We start from the raw sequence: 19,028 nt of genomic DNA, 5'->3' as shown, positions 1-19,028 counted from the left end.
GACATTCCAGCTCAGGCTGCCTAGCATCAGACAGTGTAGACAAACTGCTTTTACTCCTTCCACCCCGTCGGCCTGTCGGTACTTATATCCCTCCGCCACTGGCCTTCTAGTGAGTTTACTCAGACGCATCACACACCCCGGCACGCTGATGCTAGCTATGCCAACAGTCTCCCTCTGGAGTTACTGTAGGGTTTTTGTGTGTGTAGCTCATTGTCAGGATCAAAACATAGAGACAGCATATTGAGTAGCTCACAGTGAGGAAGAGGGACACTGTCTAACCACATCCGATTTGCTTACAGTGATATAAATCCTATATGCTTTTAGTGATATTTGTATATAGTAATAAGCAAATAGGGTAAGACCTTTTGGTAAGACCTTTTGGTAAACCTATACATAATTAGTGCAAGGCTTACATTGACTTGTAGCCTGGTTAAACCAGTTCAACCAGGCAGCTGAGTGACTTGCATACATTAAGGGATACAGCACAGATAGAAGACATACTGCTGTAATCGGAGTGACACTCATGGACAAGGACCCACTCACTATGTTGCCCTTAGTGGCCTCGCCCAGCAGCCCGCCGAAGGTGATGACAGGGGACATGCAGGCGCAGTAGAGGAACAGGATGGAGGCCAGACACTGCAGGTTCAACGAGTCCCGGATGTCGCTCCAGTAGAACGGGGCCTTCCTCTTTATATCCATCACCAGGCCTCCAAAGATCCTAGAGGAAGGGAAAAACCACAACGCTTTACAGCGGGCTAATTAAAGTAGCAGCATTATACTCGCGTGGTGAAGTATCCCAGATGAATCCCAGATTACATCCGTAGACTTCTGGATTAGGTTTTTTGGACCATACAGGGGACCATACAACCCACTGGGGGCACACCTGTTGTCTCAATGTTTTCCACGCCATTTCAATGAAATTACATTTAGCCAATGTGGAATTGACGTCTGTGCCCAGTGGGAACACATTATTGGATACCGAGATAACTCTTTTGGGTCTATAGGGCTCCCAGAGATTTGTTAGGACCCACAAATAACTTACACCAAAACCTAGGTACTTTCTGATACTGTAACATGAGAAACGGTTCAGTACTTTTCGGTTCTTCTACCGAATGTGTCTCACGTTGTAACACTGACTGAGATGATCAAGCCTGTCTTGTAATATGTCGACTGGGCCAGCAGCCTAACTTTTCAGCGCGTTTGGCATTCCAGTTCGACAAATTATACTGACCAAAAATATAAAGGCAACATGCCACAATTTCTAATTTCTTACCGAGTTACAGTTCAATAAAAGGAAATCAGTCAATTGAAATCATTTCATTAGACCCTAATTTATGGATTTCACGTGACTGGGAATACAGATACGCATCTGTTGGTCACAGATACCTTGAAGAAAATGGGCCTCTGTCCCGACTTCCGCCGAAGTCGGTCCCTCTCCAGTTCGGGCGGCGTTCGGGCGGCCGACGTCACCGGCCTTCTAGCCATCGCCGATCCACCTTTCATTTTCCATTGATTTGTCTTGTCTTCCCTCACACCTGGTTTTAATTCCATCAATTACATGTTGTGTATTTAACCCTCTGTTTCCTCCCATGTCCTTGTCTGTAATTGTTTCTTGTAGTGCTTGTGTACGTTATGCTGGTGGATACCGGGTTTTGTTTGACCCATTCATTGATTGTTCTGTTTACGGTGGTTTTTATGTTTATTATGTTGTAAATCAGTTTTCGCTCTCTTGCGCCTGACTTCTCTGCCGCCAGTACGCAACCCGTTACAGCCTCACAATGGGCCTTAGGATCTTGTTACCGTATATCTGTACATTGAAATTACCATCAATAAAATGCAATTGTGTTCGTTGACCATAGCTTATGCCTGCACATACTATGGAACATTTCTGGTATCTTTTGTTTCAGCTCAGTACACTGAACAAAAATATAAAAGCTACATGTAAAGTGTTGGTCCCATGTTTCATGAGCTGAAATAAATGATAGAAATTTTCCATACGTACAAAAAGCTTGTATCTCTCAAATTGTCCACAAAGTTGTTTAAATCCCTGTAAGTGAGAAATGTATAATTTTCCAAGATAAATAAATCAAATCAAATTGTGTTGGTCACATACACAGATGATATTGCGGGTGTAACGAAATGTTTGTGTTTCTAGCTCCAACAGTGCAGTAGTATCTAACAATTCACACAAATCTAAAAGTAAAAGAATGGAATTAAAAAATATATAAATATTAGATTGAGCAATGTCGGAGTGGCATTGACTAAAATACAGTAGAATAGAATACAGTATATACATATGAGATGAGTAAAGCAGTATGTAAACATTATTTAAACATTGTTAACTTCTTTGGGACGGGGGGCAGTATTGAGTAGCTTGGATAATAAGGTTCCCAGAGTAAACTGACTGCTACTCAGGCCCAAAAGCTAGAATATGCATATAATTAGTAGATTTGGATAGAAAACACTCTGAAGTTTCTAAAACTGTTTGAATGATGTCTGTGAGTATAACAGAACTCATATGGCAGGCAAAAACCTGAGGAAAAATCCAACCAGGAAGTGGGAAATCTGAGATTTGTAGTTTTTCAAGTCATTGCCTATCGAATATACAGTGTCTATGGGGTCATATTGCACTTCCTAAGGCTTCCACTATATGTCAACAGTCTTTTGAACCTTGTTTCAGGCTTCTACTGTGAAGGGGGAGAGAATAAGAGCTGTTTGAGTCAGGTGTCTGGCAGAATGCCATGAGCCAAATCATGCACGTGTCCGTGACAGGTAGCTGCGTTCCTTTTCATTTCTAAAGACAAAGGAATTGTCCGGTTGAAACATTATTGAAGATTTATGATAAAAACATCCTAAAGATTGATTCTATACATCGTTTGACATGTTTCTACGACCTGTAATATAACTTTTTGGACTTTCCGTCTGAGCTAAGTGATCGCGCATTGAGCATTTTGATTATTGGGCTAAACAAAAAGGAGGTATTTGGACATAAATGATGGACTTTATCGAACAAAACACACATTTATTGTGGAACTGGAATTCCTGGGAGTGCATTCCGATGAAGATCATCAAAGGTAAGTGAATATTTATAACGCTATTTCTGACTTTTGTGGCACCTCTCCTTCTTTGGAAAAATGCTGTATGTTTTTCTGTGTCTTGGTGCTGACCTAACATAATCGCAAGGTGTGCTTTCGCCGTAAAGTCTTTTTGAAATCTGACACAGCGGTTGCATTAAGGAGAAGTTTATCTATAATTCCATGCATAACCCATGTATCTTTTACCAATGTTTATTATGAGTATTTCTGTAATTTGATGTGGCTCTCTGCACTTTCACTGGATGTTTGTTTGAGACAATGCATTTCTGAACATAACACACCAATTTCAAATTAGGTTTTTGGACATAGAGATTAACTTTATCGAACAAAACACACATTTATTGTGTAACATGAAGTCCTGTGACTGCCATCTGATGAAGATCATCAAATTTCTGACTTTTGTGACACCTCTCCTTCTTTGGAAAATGGCTGTATGTTTTTTGTGACTAGGTGCTGACCTAACATAATCGTTAAGTGTGCTTTCACCGTAAAGCCTATTTGAAATCGGACAATGTGGCTGGATTTACAAGAAGTTTATCTTTAAAATGGTGTATTATACTTGTATGTTTGAGGAATTTTAATTATGGGATTTCTGTTGTTTTGAATTTGGCGACCTGCAATTTCACTGGCTGTTGGCGAGGTGGGACGCTAGTGACTAGTGTTCCATTATTAAAGTGGCCAGTGATTCCAAGTCTATGTACACTGCTCAAAAAAATAAAGGGAACACTACAATAACACATCCTAAATCTGAATGAATGAAATATTCTTATTAAATACTTTTTTCTTTACATAGTTGAATGTGCTGACAACAAAATCACACAAAAATGATCAAAGGAAATCAAATTCATCAAGAGGACGAACCCAGGGCCAACCACACCAGCATATGGTCTCACAAGGGGTCTGAGGATCTCATCTCGATACCTAATGGCAGTCAGGCTACCTCTGGCAAGCACATGGTGGGCTGTGCGGCCCCCAAAGAAATGCCACCCCACACCATGACTGACCCATCGCCAAACCGGTCATGCTGGAGGATGTTGCAGGCAGCAGAACGTTCTCCAGTGGCAGTGCTCCTCCTGCTCCTCCTTGCACAAAGGTGGAGGTAGCGGTCCTGCTGCTGGGTTGTTGCCCTGCTACGGCCTCCTTCACGTCTCCTGATGTACTGGCCTGTCTCCTGGTAGCGCCTCCATGCTCTGGACACTACGCTGACAGACACAGCAAACCTTCTTGCCACAGCTCGCATTGATGTGCCATCCTGGATGAGCTGCACTATCTGAGCCACTTGTGTGGGTTGTAGACTCTGTCTCATTCTACCACTAGAGTGAAAGCACCGCCAGCATTCAAAAGTGACCAAAACATCAGCCAGGAAGCATAGGACCTGAGAAGTGGTCTGTGGTAATCACCTGCAGAACCACTCCATTAATGGGGGGGGGGCTTGCTAATTGCCTATAATTTCCACCTGATGTCTATTCCATTTGCACAACAGCATGTGAAATTTATTGTCAATCAGTGTTGCTTCCTAAGTGGACAGTTTGATTTCACAGAAGTGTGATTGACTTGGAGTTACATTGTGTTGTTTAAGTGTTCCCTATTTTTTTGAGCAGTGTATATAGGGCAGCAGCATCCAGGGTGCAGGGTTGCATAACCAGGTGGAAGCTGGCTAGTGATGGCTATTTAAGAAGGTCTGATGGCCTTGAGATAGAAGCTGTTTTTCAGTCTCTCGGTGCCTGCTTTGATGCACCTGTACTGACCTCGCCTTCTGGATGATAGCGGGGTGAACAGGCCGTGGCTCGGGTGGTTGATGTCCTTGATGATCTTTTTGGCCTTCCTGTGACATTGGGTGGTGTAGTTGTCCTGGAGAACGGGTAGTTTGCCCCCGGTGATGTATTGGGCAAACCACATCACCCTTTGGAGAGCCCTGCGGTTGTGGGCGAGGCAGTTGCCGTACCAGGCGGTGATATAGCCCGACAGGATGCTCTCAATTGTGCATCTGTAAAAGTTTGTGCCAAATTTCTTCAGCCTCCTGAGGTTGAAGAGGTGCTGTTGCCACTGTCTGTGTGGCTGGACCATTTCAGATCGTCATGTGCGCTGAGGAACTTGAAGCTTTCCACCTCCTCCACTGTGGTCCCGTCGATGTGGATAGGGGGCGTTCTCCTTCTGCTGTTTCCTGAAGTCCACAATCAGCTCCTTTCTTTTGTTGACAATGAGTGGGAGGTTATTTTCCTGTCACCACTCTCTCAGGGCCCTCACCTCCTCCCTGTAGGCCGTCTCGTCGTTGTTGGTAATCAGGCCTACTACTGTTGTCATCTGCAAACTTGACGATTGAGTTGGAGGCGTGCATGGCCACGCAGTCATGGGTGAACAGGGAGTACAGGAGGGGGCTGAGCACACACCCTTGTGGGGCCCCTGTGTGTAGGATCAGCAAAGTGGAGGTGTTGTTTCCTACCTTCACCACCTGGGGGTGGCCCGTCATGAAGAACATGACCCAGTTGCACAGGGCGAGGTTCAGACCCAGGGCCCCGAACTTAGTGATGAGCTTGGAGGGTACTATGGTGTTGAATGCTGAGCTACAGTCAATGAATAGCATTCTTACATAGGTATTCCTTTTGTCCAGATCGGATAGGACAGTGTGCAGTGCGATGGCGATTGCATCGTCTGTGGATCTATTGGGGCAGTAAGCAAATCCATCCACCTGACAGGTCTGGCATATCAAGAAGCTCATTAAACAGCATGATCATTACACAGGTGCACCTTGTGCTGGGGACAATAAAAGGCCACTCTAAAATGTGCAGTTTAGTCACAGAACACAATGCCACAGATTTCTCAACCGCAGACCACGTGTATGGCGTCGTGTGGGCACATGGTTTGTTGATGTCAATGTTGCGAATAGAGTGCGGTGGGTATAAAATCTTTGAAACTGTTGCTTTTATATTTTTGTTCAGTATAATTTGACCCAATATTATGACCATGGATGAGTAAATTTACCCTGATATGTATCAAATTACATTTTAAAACAGTTAGTAGCTTTAATTGTAAAATGTTTATATGCTCATGTATGGTTTTGCAGAAGGATTTTAGGCGAAAGTCCACAGCTACAGCGAGTCAGCCTACCATTACATCTGTGCTAGAAGTTAGAACTTCCTTCACACAAAGTACGACAAAAACTCAAAAGATGCCCAAAGGTTATTCTGTGACTTTAGCTAATACACTTTTTTTTGCCTTGGTATCGAGTATTGATATTGAGTATTATGATACTAAACCTGGTATCGAAGTCAAAATTCTGGTATTGTGACAACACTATCATCAATAGGGTCTGCCAGAAAATAAATTTGGAACCCTCAAATGTGGTACACATTTTTGGACACTTCCTACAAGAACTAATTGACATTTTAGAGATCTTTGGTTAATGGTCATTTCCTAACTGTGTTCCTTGCTGAGGGGAACCCTGTTAGTTTTCCACCGGGGTTGGACACACTCCTGCTCTCTGACCCAGATACCACTCAACCCATTCACACCCAGGTTCCTACCTCACACACACACTCAGCTAACTTACACAAACACACTCAACCCACCACTCTCAGGTCTAAGTCACCACCCCTTTGTGTGTTCAGGGACTGTATTACACCCCGTAAAGACTATCCCTTATCCCTACCTTAGTCTCTCTCTCTCTCTCTCTCTCTCTAATGCTCTTTATCCCTCCTTCCCCCCCTCTACCTCTCTCTGTCGTTCTCTGCCAGCATGCTGCTTTTTATAGCAGCACGCCGAGAGTGGATCTGCAGAAGGGTAAATAATGCAGTGCCCAGTCTGCGAGGTGTGTGTGTCCTGGGGGAGTGAGGTCAAAAATAATCACACTCTACCAGCCACGCGATCTCAGAGGCTTTCACCCGGAGAACCGGAGTATTTACTTATGTCAGCATCGTAACTGTAACGTGTGCAGTGCATTGGCAATGTCACAGTATGTGGGCATTGTATGTTATTCATTTTGGCCTTCATAAACAGTTTCATACTGGATTACCTTATAGGTGTTTAATGCATTTCATCAAGAATAAACAGCAGTTTAACATCAAAACAGTTCAAAAAAATAGTTTTACAAACTATTGCCTATGTCATACCATAGTATTTTTTTGAAACAGTGGCGTGCCGTGGGCCTGGGGCCTGGGCCTTCAGTGAGGTCCTACACAGTCCCACCCAAATTAATCCACCTCTTATTACCATCATTATGATGCCATGGCTCTGGACACTATACATTTATTCAGTCGCACCCAAAGCAGTTTCACCGTGATGATAAAGACACATAACTATTCACTGAAAAAAATAAAAAAATAAAATTGCAACAGGCTATTTGCCATTTTATTTTGTTAATATATAGGCTATTTAATATTAACAAAATAAAATGTGAAATATACATACACATTTAATAAAATATCAAATGCATTGTATGCCTACACAAACACAAAATCCATCCTCCTTTCTTTCCTCAAGAAGACTTCAATGACTCTGTTGTACAGTCTATCTGTGCGTTTTAGTTCCACCAATAAGTCCTTTTCTATCGACATGGAGGCTAATGCTGAAAGCCGAGTCTGTCCAGTAGCATTTCTGGAATACGTTTTGATTCGCTTTAAGGCCGAGAATGACCGCTCTACAGAAGCCGTGGACACAGGGATAGTCACTGTCACACATGCCAATGTGTAAAGTTGCCCCATGTCCTCATTCAGATTTTTCCGCTTAAGGAAATCAAGGAGAACAGAGGGACTTTCCGTGACTCTCTGTTAAGCTGGAGAAGGCTGTTTGCGGGAATTTTTCCGGTACGTCTGAAAGTGCTGGGGGTCCAGGAGGGAGAGAAACATACATTTGTTGTGGTCTTGAAACGTGTTTCGTATCTGGCAAAGAATGTTGTCCAGAATATTGCTGTGGAGTTGTTGGTAGTATGGGTCTCCTTGTGCTGGGCCTCGACGTGCGCTGGGTGAACTGGGTGTCATCGTAGATTTGACTGAACCTGCGCCTCTCTCGCTCAATTGTAATAATAGGCATTCCCAGCAGCACAGTTTGCAGTGCTTCTCGGAGCCTGTGAGCCATTGATAGCACTCGTAGTTGGAACTTTGAAAGTGGCGAACGAACCCCTTTCCCACCTGTGACAGGCTTTGTAGCTTCAGCGTCGGGCGACCTCTCCTTACAAAGTTAGTCATGAGAATGGTGTTATAATTATATCCTCGACCAAATCGATATCTTCTCCTCCTTCCGCCATTGTGGGTTGAAAAAACAGCTTAGTAGTACGCGAATTAATTTGTTTATCAAATTCAGTTTCCTATTTCTGAGGTTCTGCATAGACCTGCCCATAGGACCTGCCTCTCAATATTGGTAATCCAATCAAAAGACATGCACGCACTACGCCTGCTAGCTGGCTCCTGTGTAACACTGGAGCCAGCCAGCAGGCGTACAATAGCCAACTCTAAAGCTGATTGGTTGACACTAAATTTTCATTTCCATTCACTTTAAGCTACAAGCGCCCGCACTGTTGATGCCGAAGGCCTGAGAGCAGATTTTAGACCCCTGGCAACACATGATGGCTGAATATGATTGGATAAAATATCTAACATAAAGACCAGCCCTCTAAATCTCACCCTGGGGCTGGAAGCAGTGCAACCAAGAGGAAAGCTATGAAATGAAGAGTATAACTCTTACTCTGAGGAATAATTTAATACATATTTGTGGGAAAATATATTTCAAAAATATATATATTCTGATGATGTTTAGGCCAGCAGAGAAGGCCTTGCTGGCCCTGATGGCCCACCACTGAAAAAAAAGGTCTTAGGCAGTGTCTCAAATGATACCCTATTCCACATGTATTGGAGTCCACTACTGTTGATCACAACTCTATGTAAGAAATAGGGTGTCATTTGAGATTTACCCTAATCAACTCTTCTCTATGCGGCAGTTTTCCCCAGACACAGATTAAGCCTAGTTCTGGAATAAAAAGTGGGGAATCTCCATTGACAATGCTTTTAGGTCCAGAATTAAGCTTAATCTGTGTCCCGGAAACCTCCGCTATAAATGAATATGCATAGCTCACCGTCCGGTTCTCTGCAACTCGGGCCCAGCTCCGTGGCCTTCATCCTCCTCCTTCAACATCTCCCCAGAGGGTGAGGGTGACCCGTTGGGCTGGGAGGGAATCTTTCTCTTCAACTACAAGTGAGAGAGACATTATAGGTTTGGCTCAGATGGTAGAGCATGGAGTTGGCCACGCCAGGGTCATGGGTTTGATTCCCGCTGTGGCCACCCATACGAAAATACATGCACGCATGAATAAGTTATTACAAGGCTGTTATATCCTCTACTGCCACCAGGAGGCACAGTCATACACATCATGGAAACGCCATAGGAAACTAACATGCAAGCCAGTGCTCTTCAAATTTGGACACCTACAGGTGGTACAGGGTAGACTATATTTCCAACACATCTGATTCAACTAATCATCAAGCCCTTGATTCATTTAATCAAGTGTGCTCGTTGCTAGGCTGAAACAAAACCCCTCGTGGGTCTCCAGGATCAAGATTGAAGAGCACGACGTGACCAATCGTCTAAAATCAGGCTCGACTTCAGACATGTTGATTTTCTGTTTCTGTTTATATATGTCGACTTAGACCCTCACCTGCGATGGGACGTTCTTGGGGGGTTCGATTCGTATCGAAGGGTCCCATTCTCCTGGGGGAAGGACTGTCACCTGGTCCAGAAATTCATCTATCCCAGACAGAAGGTCCATTCGATCTTTGGCCTTGTACGCCACATCATGGAATATCTACAGAGAAATGCAGGAAAGAGTATAGCTTTTACGTTTTGATCTTAAAATTGATCTCGTCTGAACGCCACACCTGAAAAGTTACTCAAATGAGTTAGTCTATTCTATGCATGTGGGGGGAGGGGAAGCTAATTCATGTTGATGATTGAATGTTACTAATCTTTATAAGACTATAAGGATAACTGCACAAACAGCAGCACGTAAAACATCTCCCGTATTCTCACCTCATCTGTCATCAGTGTGGCCATGGATCTGCCAATCTCATGGTACTGAGGGCCTTTCCCGTGTGGACCCAACAGCAGAAACAAAAACCTGTAGGGGACACAAACCATTTGCACGCATTAGACTCAACGCAATGTAGATGGCCAGGTAGAGGCAGATACAAAGTATTTTATTCAGAACCCAACATAATTGAGTATATTCAGTGATAGGACTTCAAACTCCAAATACAAATGGTTTCGGCTACTGGTAGGGGAGCAGGTGCATGAATATAAACCTAGGACCAGCAGGTTAGACAGAGAAAGAGCAGGGAAAGAGTGGGTGTAGAGATGTAGTGTACCTACCTGGTGGGCACGGGCACCTCCGTGAGACCCGTGATGAGGACGGCGGGGGACAGGCGTACGAAGGCGATGATGGGCCTCTCCAGGAAGTCCACCTCCCCTACCAGCACGTTGGACGCCTCGGCGCCCGGAGGAATCTTCTTCATGAAGTTCATGTCCACCTAAAAGGAGCGGAACGGGACCAGAGAGAGAGAGACGTTTTAGGAAGTAACAATTATATGAGACAGTGTCTTCCAATCCTGGCCCTGTTTCTGTGAATTCTGTGAATCCTGGTCCTTGATGATGAGTTGATTAGTTGAAAAAAAGAAGAAGAAAAAGTGTATTATTTTGCCGGACTTAATTCCCGCCCACGACTTTTCTTACCGCGCCCGCCCGCTCCTGCTGACTTCTCATCCGACTCCCACCCTTTCCCGCAAGAACTGCTCCCAAATCTGGCCCCAGTCCCGCAATGTAGGTGTGTGGGACACAGCTTGCCTAGCATCCCCAGTCCCAGCAATTTAGATAACACATGGCATACAAAACAGAAAGACAGAAATAACCTTAGCAATAACTTGAAAAGAAGCAGGACGTTTTGCAGGCAGACAAATTAATGCGTCACCAATGCTTATTACCATTCAATGTCGGAGTCTAAACTATAGCCTATCCTATTTAGGAAGTCATTTCCCATGGAAAGACAATGGCGCCGGGCTTCTCCGCCCATGCATATAGGCTACAGGCTATTTAATTGAGACCACACATGGGCGCATTTGTTCTCGTGCGCCCAACAAAAACGAGGAGAGATAGGCTAACTGAACTTGAAGCAGAATTAGCCTATAAGAGTTTGTGAACTGTGACACAATTTTTTTAATATTTTTTTTTATACAATAGATAACACATACAACACAGAAAGACAACCGTTCAAAATAATCCGTGGGACTGTAGCATGTTTTCAAGTTGTCTGTCTAACCGCCCACAGCATGACAAATGCCAACCGCGCTGCTATGATCTGTCGGGGACCACAGGTCCCGCGGGATGCACACGGCAGTGCAGCCCCATACTGGGAAACACTGGTATAACAAATCAAGCCGAGCAAAATATATAATTTATGCCATTATATCTACCTGGAGCCCAATTGGCACAACAGAGTAGGGAGAGACTTCAAATTAAAGGAAGGAATGACTGGGGATGGAGGGATCATGCTCAGTGGCAGATTGAAGCTATGGATGGACGCTAGGGTTGGAGGAAGCTACGTTGTTAGTGGCAGTAGAGGGAAGCTATAAGGGGCAGTACTGAGCAAAGGAGTCCCTTTCATCTCAAGGTCGGTTGTTTGAACTGAGTAACAGCGCTGGGAGACCTTGCCCACTGAGATAGGTAATATCTGCATCTCTCTCTCTTCCACAAACACACACACTCGGTCTCCTTCTCCCTCTTTTGATTAGACTACCCCAGTCAAGTATGAGATTGCTTCTTGGCAAACACATGAAAGCTGGTTGTAAGCCGACTCCTCACGGCCGCCAGCCTACGTATTTCATGGCTGAAAAGAGTCATAAATGGATATAATGAGGGATAAGATCTCACTTAACCAAACTCAGTTATTGAATTAAACAATGTACAGTTCACTTTGAGACTGGCTCTTGGTTCTAGCAGGCAGGGGGTGGGTGAAGTTTCTTATGCTCAGAGAGTAAGGGCTGTGATTGATGATGGTTGTCTTGGATGTCTGGATGAGAGTGGCTGATGATGGGGGGGGGGTCCTTTGCCCAGTAGCAGGGGTTACCTTGCTGAAGTCCACACTGCTGTTCTCTTTACTGACCCCAGCTCTGGAGGGCCTCCTGTCTCCGGTCTTGCTGCTGCTATCCAGGTTACTGGGGACAGAGTGCGTGGACATCAATGGCCCTGCAACGACAAGACAAGACAAGACAAAAGGACAGACAGACAGACACAGACAGAGAGACAGAGAGACAGACAGACAGACAGAGAGACAGAGAGACAGAGAGAGACGGGATAGCGGCAGAAGAGTGTTAGAAATTTCAGCTCTAGAGGACCGAGGTACCCGCTGCTCAGTGCATTCTCGTGGATACATTAGAATGCCTACATTTGATAATACTGTGTTTTTCATATATCATTTACAGTATATGCAGAGTTTGCAAAGCATCAAAACACAATACAGGTTATTCTATTGAAAATGTATACAGAAATAATGTAGCTGTATTGCTGTATTTGCAATTGTTTTTCAATAGGCTCTCTGTATAGGCCCAGACTACATATGCATATATAATAGTAAAATATACTATATAATATACATAGTTTCATTTATACACTCTCAAAGACCTTAACAAATTGCTAACATAATGAACATTTATTACGGCCTTCAGTGATAAGAGTTCAAGAAATTGCGCATCCGCCTCCCCACTTCAATGCACCCTATAGCCATGTGAGGTGAGCCATACACAGGAAACGCCAGCACTTCAGCGAGGGAGACATGCATTGAGGAAATTACCACAGAAATGAATGAACTGTAACACAGCAACCGCGCACACACACTCCCCTCCCTCTGTCTCAATCACCTAGAACGTGGAGGAGTGTTCAAATGAATATGAATGGGTGAATTTCCTTGTGGTCCTCCTTGACGTGTGACCTGTTGTCACCCGGCCCTGCGGGCTAATAGGCAGCCATGTTGGGATGAACAGAAGCGCCATCGCTCACATTCCTCACAAAGCCCCTGGGAGTGACAGGGATTAGCGGAGGTTGCATCCGCGGACACACTTCATTCAGGAAGATAAAGCACGGAATGCGGGCTCCACGCTGGACCTCAGGCCACGGTCCATATGCAAACGACTACGAATAATCAAATCATATCATTCCAAAAGCAGGGGCACACTGAGGGCAAAAACTTCTGACTCTAATGATAATTTGTCTTCATCTGCATGCTAAGAGCTGGCACTACATGTTATGTTTGGTACTGTGGCATTAGACAGCTAGATAGTTTTTACCAGAGAATCCGGCAATCAAAATGTGAGTAGGTGTACTGTATACAGTTGCGGCCAAATTATTTGGCACCCTTTCACTTTTCATAAATGATTCCCTATTTCTTCTAAAATAGGTTTAAAATAATATATATATATATATATATATATATACTACATGACCAAAAGTATGTGGACTCCTGCTCGTCACCTGCTGGGATGGCTTTCCACTAAATGTTGGAACATTGCTGCGGGGACTTGCTTCCATTCGGCCACATAAGCATTAGTGAGGTCGGGCACTGATGTTTATTTATTATGCCTGGCTCGCAGTCAGGCCTTCCAATTCCTCCCAAAGGTGTTCGATGGGGTTGAGGTCAGGGCTCTGTGCAGGCCTGTCAAGTTCTTCCACAGAGATCTAGACAAACCATTTCTATATGGACCTCGCGTTGTGCACGGGGGCATTTTCATGCTGAAACAGGAAAGGGCCTTCCCCAAACTGTTGCCACAAAGTTGGAAGCACAGAATCACCTAGAATGTCATTGTATTCTGTAGCGTTAAGATATCGCTTCACTGGAACTAAGGGGTCTAGCCTGAACCATGAAAAACAGCCCCAGACCATTATTTCTCCTCCACTAAACTGTACTGTTGGCACTATGCATTGGGGCAGGTAGCGTTCTCCTGTCATCCGCCAAACCCAGATCTGTCCGCCTGACTGCCAGATAGTGAAGTGTGATTCATCACTCCAGAGAACGTGATTCCACTGCACCAGACTCCAATGGCGGTGAGCTTTTTACCACTCCAGTCGACGCTTGGCATTGTGCATGGTGATCTTAGGCTTGTGTGTGGCTGCTCGGCCATGGAAACCCTTTTGTGATGCTCCTGACAAACAGCTATTGTGCTGACATTGGCTGAAATAGCCGAATCCACTAATTTGAAGCGGTGTCCACATACGTTTATATACATACTGTATATACACTGAGGGTACAAAACATTAGGAACACCTTCCTAATATTGAGTTGCACCCCCTTTTGCCCTCAGAACAGCCTCAATTCGTTGGGGCATGGACTCAACAAGGTGTCGAAAGCACTACACAGGGATGTTGGCCCATGTTGGCTCCAATGCTTTGCAGAGTTGTGTCAAGTTGGCTGGATGTCCTTTGGGTGGTAGACCATTCTTGAAACACACGGGATATTGTTGAACGTGAAAAACCCAGCAATGTTGCAGTACTTGACATGCTCAAACCGATGTGTCTGGCACCTACTACCATACCCCGTTCAAAGGCACTTCAATATTTTGTCTTGTCCATTCACCCTCAGAATGGCACACATACACAATCCATGTCTCAATTGCATCTAGGCTAAAAAATACTTCTTTAACCCGTCTCCTTCCCTTCATCTACGCTGATTGAAGTGGATTTTCACCTGGATTCATCTGGTCAGTCTGTCATGGAAATAGCAGTACACTGTTTTGTACATTCAACATTGCAGAACCAATTTTAGTTTTGTAAACTATATCAAGTTTATAATTTTAATTGAGAAAATTAAGACAAATGGCATGGACAAAATGATTGGTATGCCGAGGCTAGTACTTGGTTGCACAGCCTTTGGCCAAGATAACTGCAGACAAATGTTCTTGCAGCCATCAATGAGCTTGCTGCACCTTTTACGGGTCATTTGTCCTCCTTTTTTTGCAGCAGCAAACCGCTCTAATACTTCAATGTTTGAGGGGGTGCCCTCCACCAACGGCTGTTTTCAGACCTCGCCATAAGTTTTTAGATGTGATTAAGATCTGACCTCTTCTCTCGCCCACTCCATTACAGTCCATCATCTCTCTTGAACCATCCCTGGGTGCTTTTGGAATGCGTGTTGGTGGTCGTTGTCCTGCTGGAAGACCCACAACCTTCAATGGAGACCCAATGTTTGGACACCGGGTTGAACATTAAACTCCAAAACACCTGGTAATCTGCAGGTTCATTGTGCTTTGTGCACGTTCCAAGGCCCCCAGTACCAGAGTCAGAGAAGCAACCCCCACAGCATTATCAAACCTCCTCATCTTTGATTGTAAGGGAAGGTGTTCTATTCATTGTTTGCTTCTAAAAGCTCCAACAAATCATCCTTAACCACCTGTCTATGCCAGCATGGGATTCAAACTCAAATGAGCGATACTCAGAACGAGGTGAAGTAAGTACGTAGCATATCGTTTGTTGGCAAATGGTGTCATGTCGTCTAGCATGGGATTCAACGTTCACTCGAGCGATACTCACAACGTGGTCAAGTACGTTATATTGTTTCCTGGCAAACGTTGTCTTTATAGACATTAAGTAATGGAAGATTACAGAACCACACAAGTACTTATAATAAGACCACCAGCTTCCACCCTTAATTCATGTTTCTCTCCTAACCAGCAGTCTCTAGTTGTCATGACCCAACCTTCCAGTTCAGCTCTTTTCTACACACACTGCTATATATATATATATATATATATATATATATAATTATATATATACACAGGGGATAAAGACTATGCAGGTCTGGGAAGACAAAAAGTCACGGTGGATGACACTGGGACTGAGAGAATTACGTGCCAACGTTACAACCCTCCCACCCCAACCCCAATCCACGGCTTTATATTTAGCATGCTGTTTGCACGCGTAGGAGACTCTTAAAGAAAACGTCTCTGAGACATCTGTGTGTTTATACTCAGGAATTATGGAGGAGAGATGCCAAACAATGCTGCTCTGGAAAAAGACCAGATGTTTTTAAGTTGTTTAAGTCTGTCCTGACTGTATATTCACAATAGGACAGTCATGCAGAGCAGTGACAGTTATAGCTGGGAGGATACGCCATGATATGAGACCTGTTGCCATAGTGGCGAGTCAGGCGACTCAACTCTTACACTGACTGGATTACACAGGCCCTCAAGGGATGGAACATGTGCAGTTGATTAAACCCCTTCAGGTTTCATCTTAGGACTTGAATGGGGAAAAAAAGGTTTGCAATGAAAAAGTGGACACAGAAATATCACAGAACCAGGGTCCAACCAAATCTTTATTTTCTTACCGTTGACCAAAAATCTACTGGCCTGAACAGAATTTCTACTGGCCCAGACATTGTGTAGTTAAAATGCATTGCCTAAACAGGACCTACAGGTTGGCAGGTTTCCTCTCTATATTCAGCTAGCATTAGGCTACATTTGGTTATTATGGAATGTATCAAAACGCTGTGTAATAGAATCTAGCGACATAATGATTTAGAATTGCATTAATTGGGAAAGGGGGACACCGAGTCAGTCATACAACTGATTGCATTCAACTGAAATGTGTCTTCTGCATTGAACCCAACCCCTCTGAATCAGAGAGGTGGGGCAGGGCTGCCATAAATGCTAGCATGTTCACTATTGAAGGTTGACATTTGTAAATCAATTTCCCTAAAGTAAATGGATTGGTGAGCTCTTCTTTTTACTCTGGACGGCTCGCGTGAGCGGCTCAACTTATTTACTGCTCGAGAAGTTGTGAGTCGCGATCAGCGTGGTCGAATGAATGGCCAATCATATTTCTCAAATACAAACAGCATGGCTTTTCCGCGTGTAGTCTTCAATGGTGTTCAAGACTGCAACACGGCAGGTAATCTCAGCCATCCCCTCCGATGGCGACGGAGGGGATGGCTGCCGTTTTATGGGGCCTAAACCAACTATGCTTTTGTTTTTGTTTTTTTCTCCACATTGTTTGTAACTTATTTTGTTCATAATGTTGCTGCTACCATCTCCTATGACCAAAAAGAGCTTCTGGACATCAGAACAGAGATTACTCATCTTGATCTGGACGAAGATCAGGGTGCCTGGTAAGGAGCCCGCGACGAGTGGCTAATATGCCTTTGCCATCGGTACTATTGGTCAACGTACAATCGCTGGATGATAAAGTGGACGAACTACAGCTGGTGGGTTATACACTGTATCGGCAGGATAGAACAGCAGCCTCTGGTAAGACAAGGGGTGGCGGTCTATGTAGATTTGTAAACAACAGCTGGTGCATGATATCTAAGGAAGTCTCAAGGTTTTGCTCGCCTGAGGTAGAGTATCTCATGATAAGCTGTTGACCACACTTTTTACCAAGAGAGTTTTCATCTATATTCTTCGTAGCTGTCTATTTACCACCACAAACCAATGCTGGCACTAAGTCCGCACTCAATGAGCTGTATACGGCCATTAGCAAACAGGAAAATGCTCATTCAGAGGCAGCGCTCCTCATGGCCAGGGACTTTAATACAGGGAAACTTACATTTTACGTAATTTCTACCAGCGTTTTAAATGTGCAACCAGAGGGGAAAAAACTCTAGACCACATTTACTCCACACACAGAGACGTGTACAAAGCTCTCCCCCGCCATCCGTTTGGAAAATCTGACCATTATTCTATCCTCCTTATTCCTGCTTACAAGTCAAATATAAAGCAGGAAGCACCAGTGACTTGGTCAATGAAAAAGTGGTCAGATGAAGCAGATGCTAAGCTACAGGATTGTTTTGCTAGCACAGACTGGAATATGTTCCGGGGATTCTTCCGATGGCATTGAGGAGTACACCACATCAGTCACTGGCTTCATCAATATGTGCATCGATGACGTCATCCCCACAGTGACTGTACGTACATACCCCAACCAGAAGCCATGGATTGCAGGCAACATCCACACTGAGCTAAAGGGTAGAGCTGCCGCATTCAAGAAGCGGGACTCTAACCTGGAAGCTTATAAGAATTCCCGCTATGCCCTCCGATGAACCATCAAACAGGCAAAGCGTCAATACAGGATCATACTACACCAACTCTAAAACTCGTCGGATGTGGCAGTGCTTGTAAACTATTACAGACTACAGGAGGTCAGAGAGCTGGGCGTGTGGTGCCAGGACAACAACCTCTCCCTCAACGGGATCAAGACAAAGGAGATGATTGTGGACTACAGGAAAATGAGTACCGAGCATAACCCCATTCTCATCGACGGGCCCGTAGTGGAGCAGGTTGAGAGATTCAAGTTCCTTGGTGTCCACATCACCAACAAACTAACATGGTCCAAGCACATCAAGACAGTCGTGAAGAGGGCATGACAAAACCTATATTCCCTCCGGATACTGAAAAGATTTGGCATGGGTCCTCAGATCCTCAAAAGGTTCTACAGCTGCACCACCGAGAGCATCTTGACTGGTTGCATCACTGCCTGGTATGGCAACTGCTCGGCCTCCGACCGCAAGTCACTGCAGAGGGTAGTGTGTACGGCCCAGTACATCACTGCCATCCAGGTGCTAGAACGATGCTAGAACAAGGAGCGGAACGACGAGTTCCAACCTCTCTCCTTTGCAAATCACGGGCCGAATTTTCCCTTACCTACGAAATCGTGACTTGTCCAAATAACCAGTGACGTAAAACCCTAACACCAGAACTACTGCTCCCTGCTATCCCACACATCCCACTCCTTCCCAACAGATTCTAAGGTACCAGTTATGTTTCCGTAGATCTGCCCATTAGAGATTACATAGCAGGTAAATGTCAAAATGGAACGCCAAAATGCACTGAGAAGTTACTGGCCCGGTCAGCCCAGTGACTGAGGAGACCCACTGGCTCTACATGTTTTTACTGGCTCCGCCGCAGCGGG

At 44.5% G+C, this 19,028-nt stretch overlaps 1 protein-coding gene across 5 annotated transcripts in view; it reads right to left on the bottom strand.

Moving 5' to 3' along the window:
* Positions 1 to 19,028, bottom strand: part of LOC135550105 (sodium bicarbonate cotransporter 3-like) — a 72,647-nt gene that overhangs the window by 10,055 nt on the left and 43,564 nt on the right. For all 5 annotated transcript variants that reach the window (XM_064980591.1, XM_064980595.1, XM_064980590.1 and 2 more), the window contains 6 exons: positions 12,202 to 12,320; positions 10,452 to 10,609; positions 10,113 to 10,200; positions 9,742 to 9,888; positions 9,163 to 9,275; positions 544 to 718 (listed from right to left, as the gene is read on the bottom strand). In XM_064980591.1, the coding sequence (XP_064836663.1) occupies positions 544 to 718; positions 9,163 to 9,275; positions 9,742 to 9,888; positions 10,113 to 10,200; positions 10,452 to 10,609; positions 12,202 to 12,320 (800 nt within the window). The remainder of the gene's footprint in view (positions 1 to 543; positions 719 to 9,162; positions 9,276 to 9,741; positions 9,889 to 10,112; positions 10,201 to 10,451; positions 10,610 to 12,201; positions 12,321 to 19,028) is intronic.

Source organism: Oncorhynchus masou, chromosome 12 (genome assembly GCF_036934945.1).
Source record: "Oncorhynchus masou masou isolate Uvic2021 chromosome 12, UVic_Omas_1.1, whole genome shotgun sequence".
Taxonomy (NCBI): domain Eukaryota; kingdom Metazoa; phylum Chordata; class Actinopteri; order Salmoniformes; family Salmonidae; genus Oncorhynchus; species Oncorhynchus masou.
The sequence above is the reverse complement of the archived record's forward strand: the minus strand, read 5'-3'. Positions and strand labels throughout refer to the sequence as shown.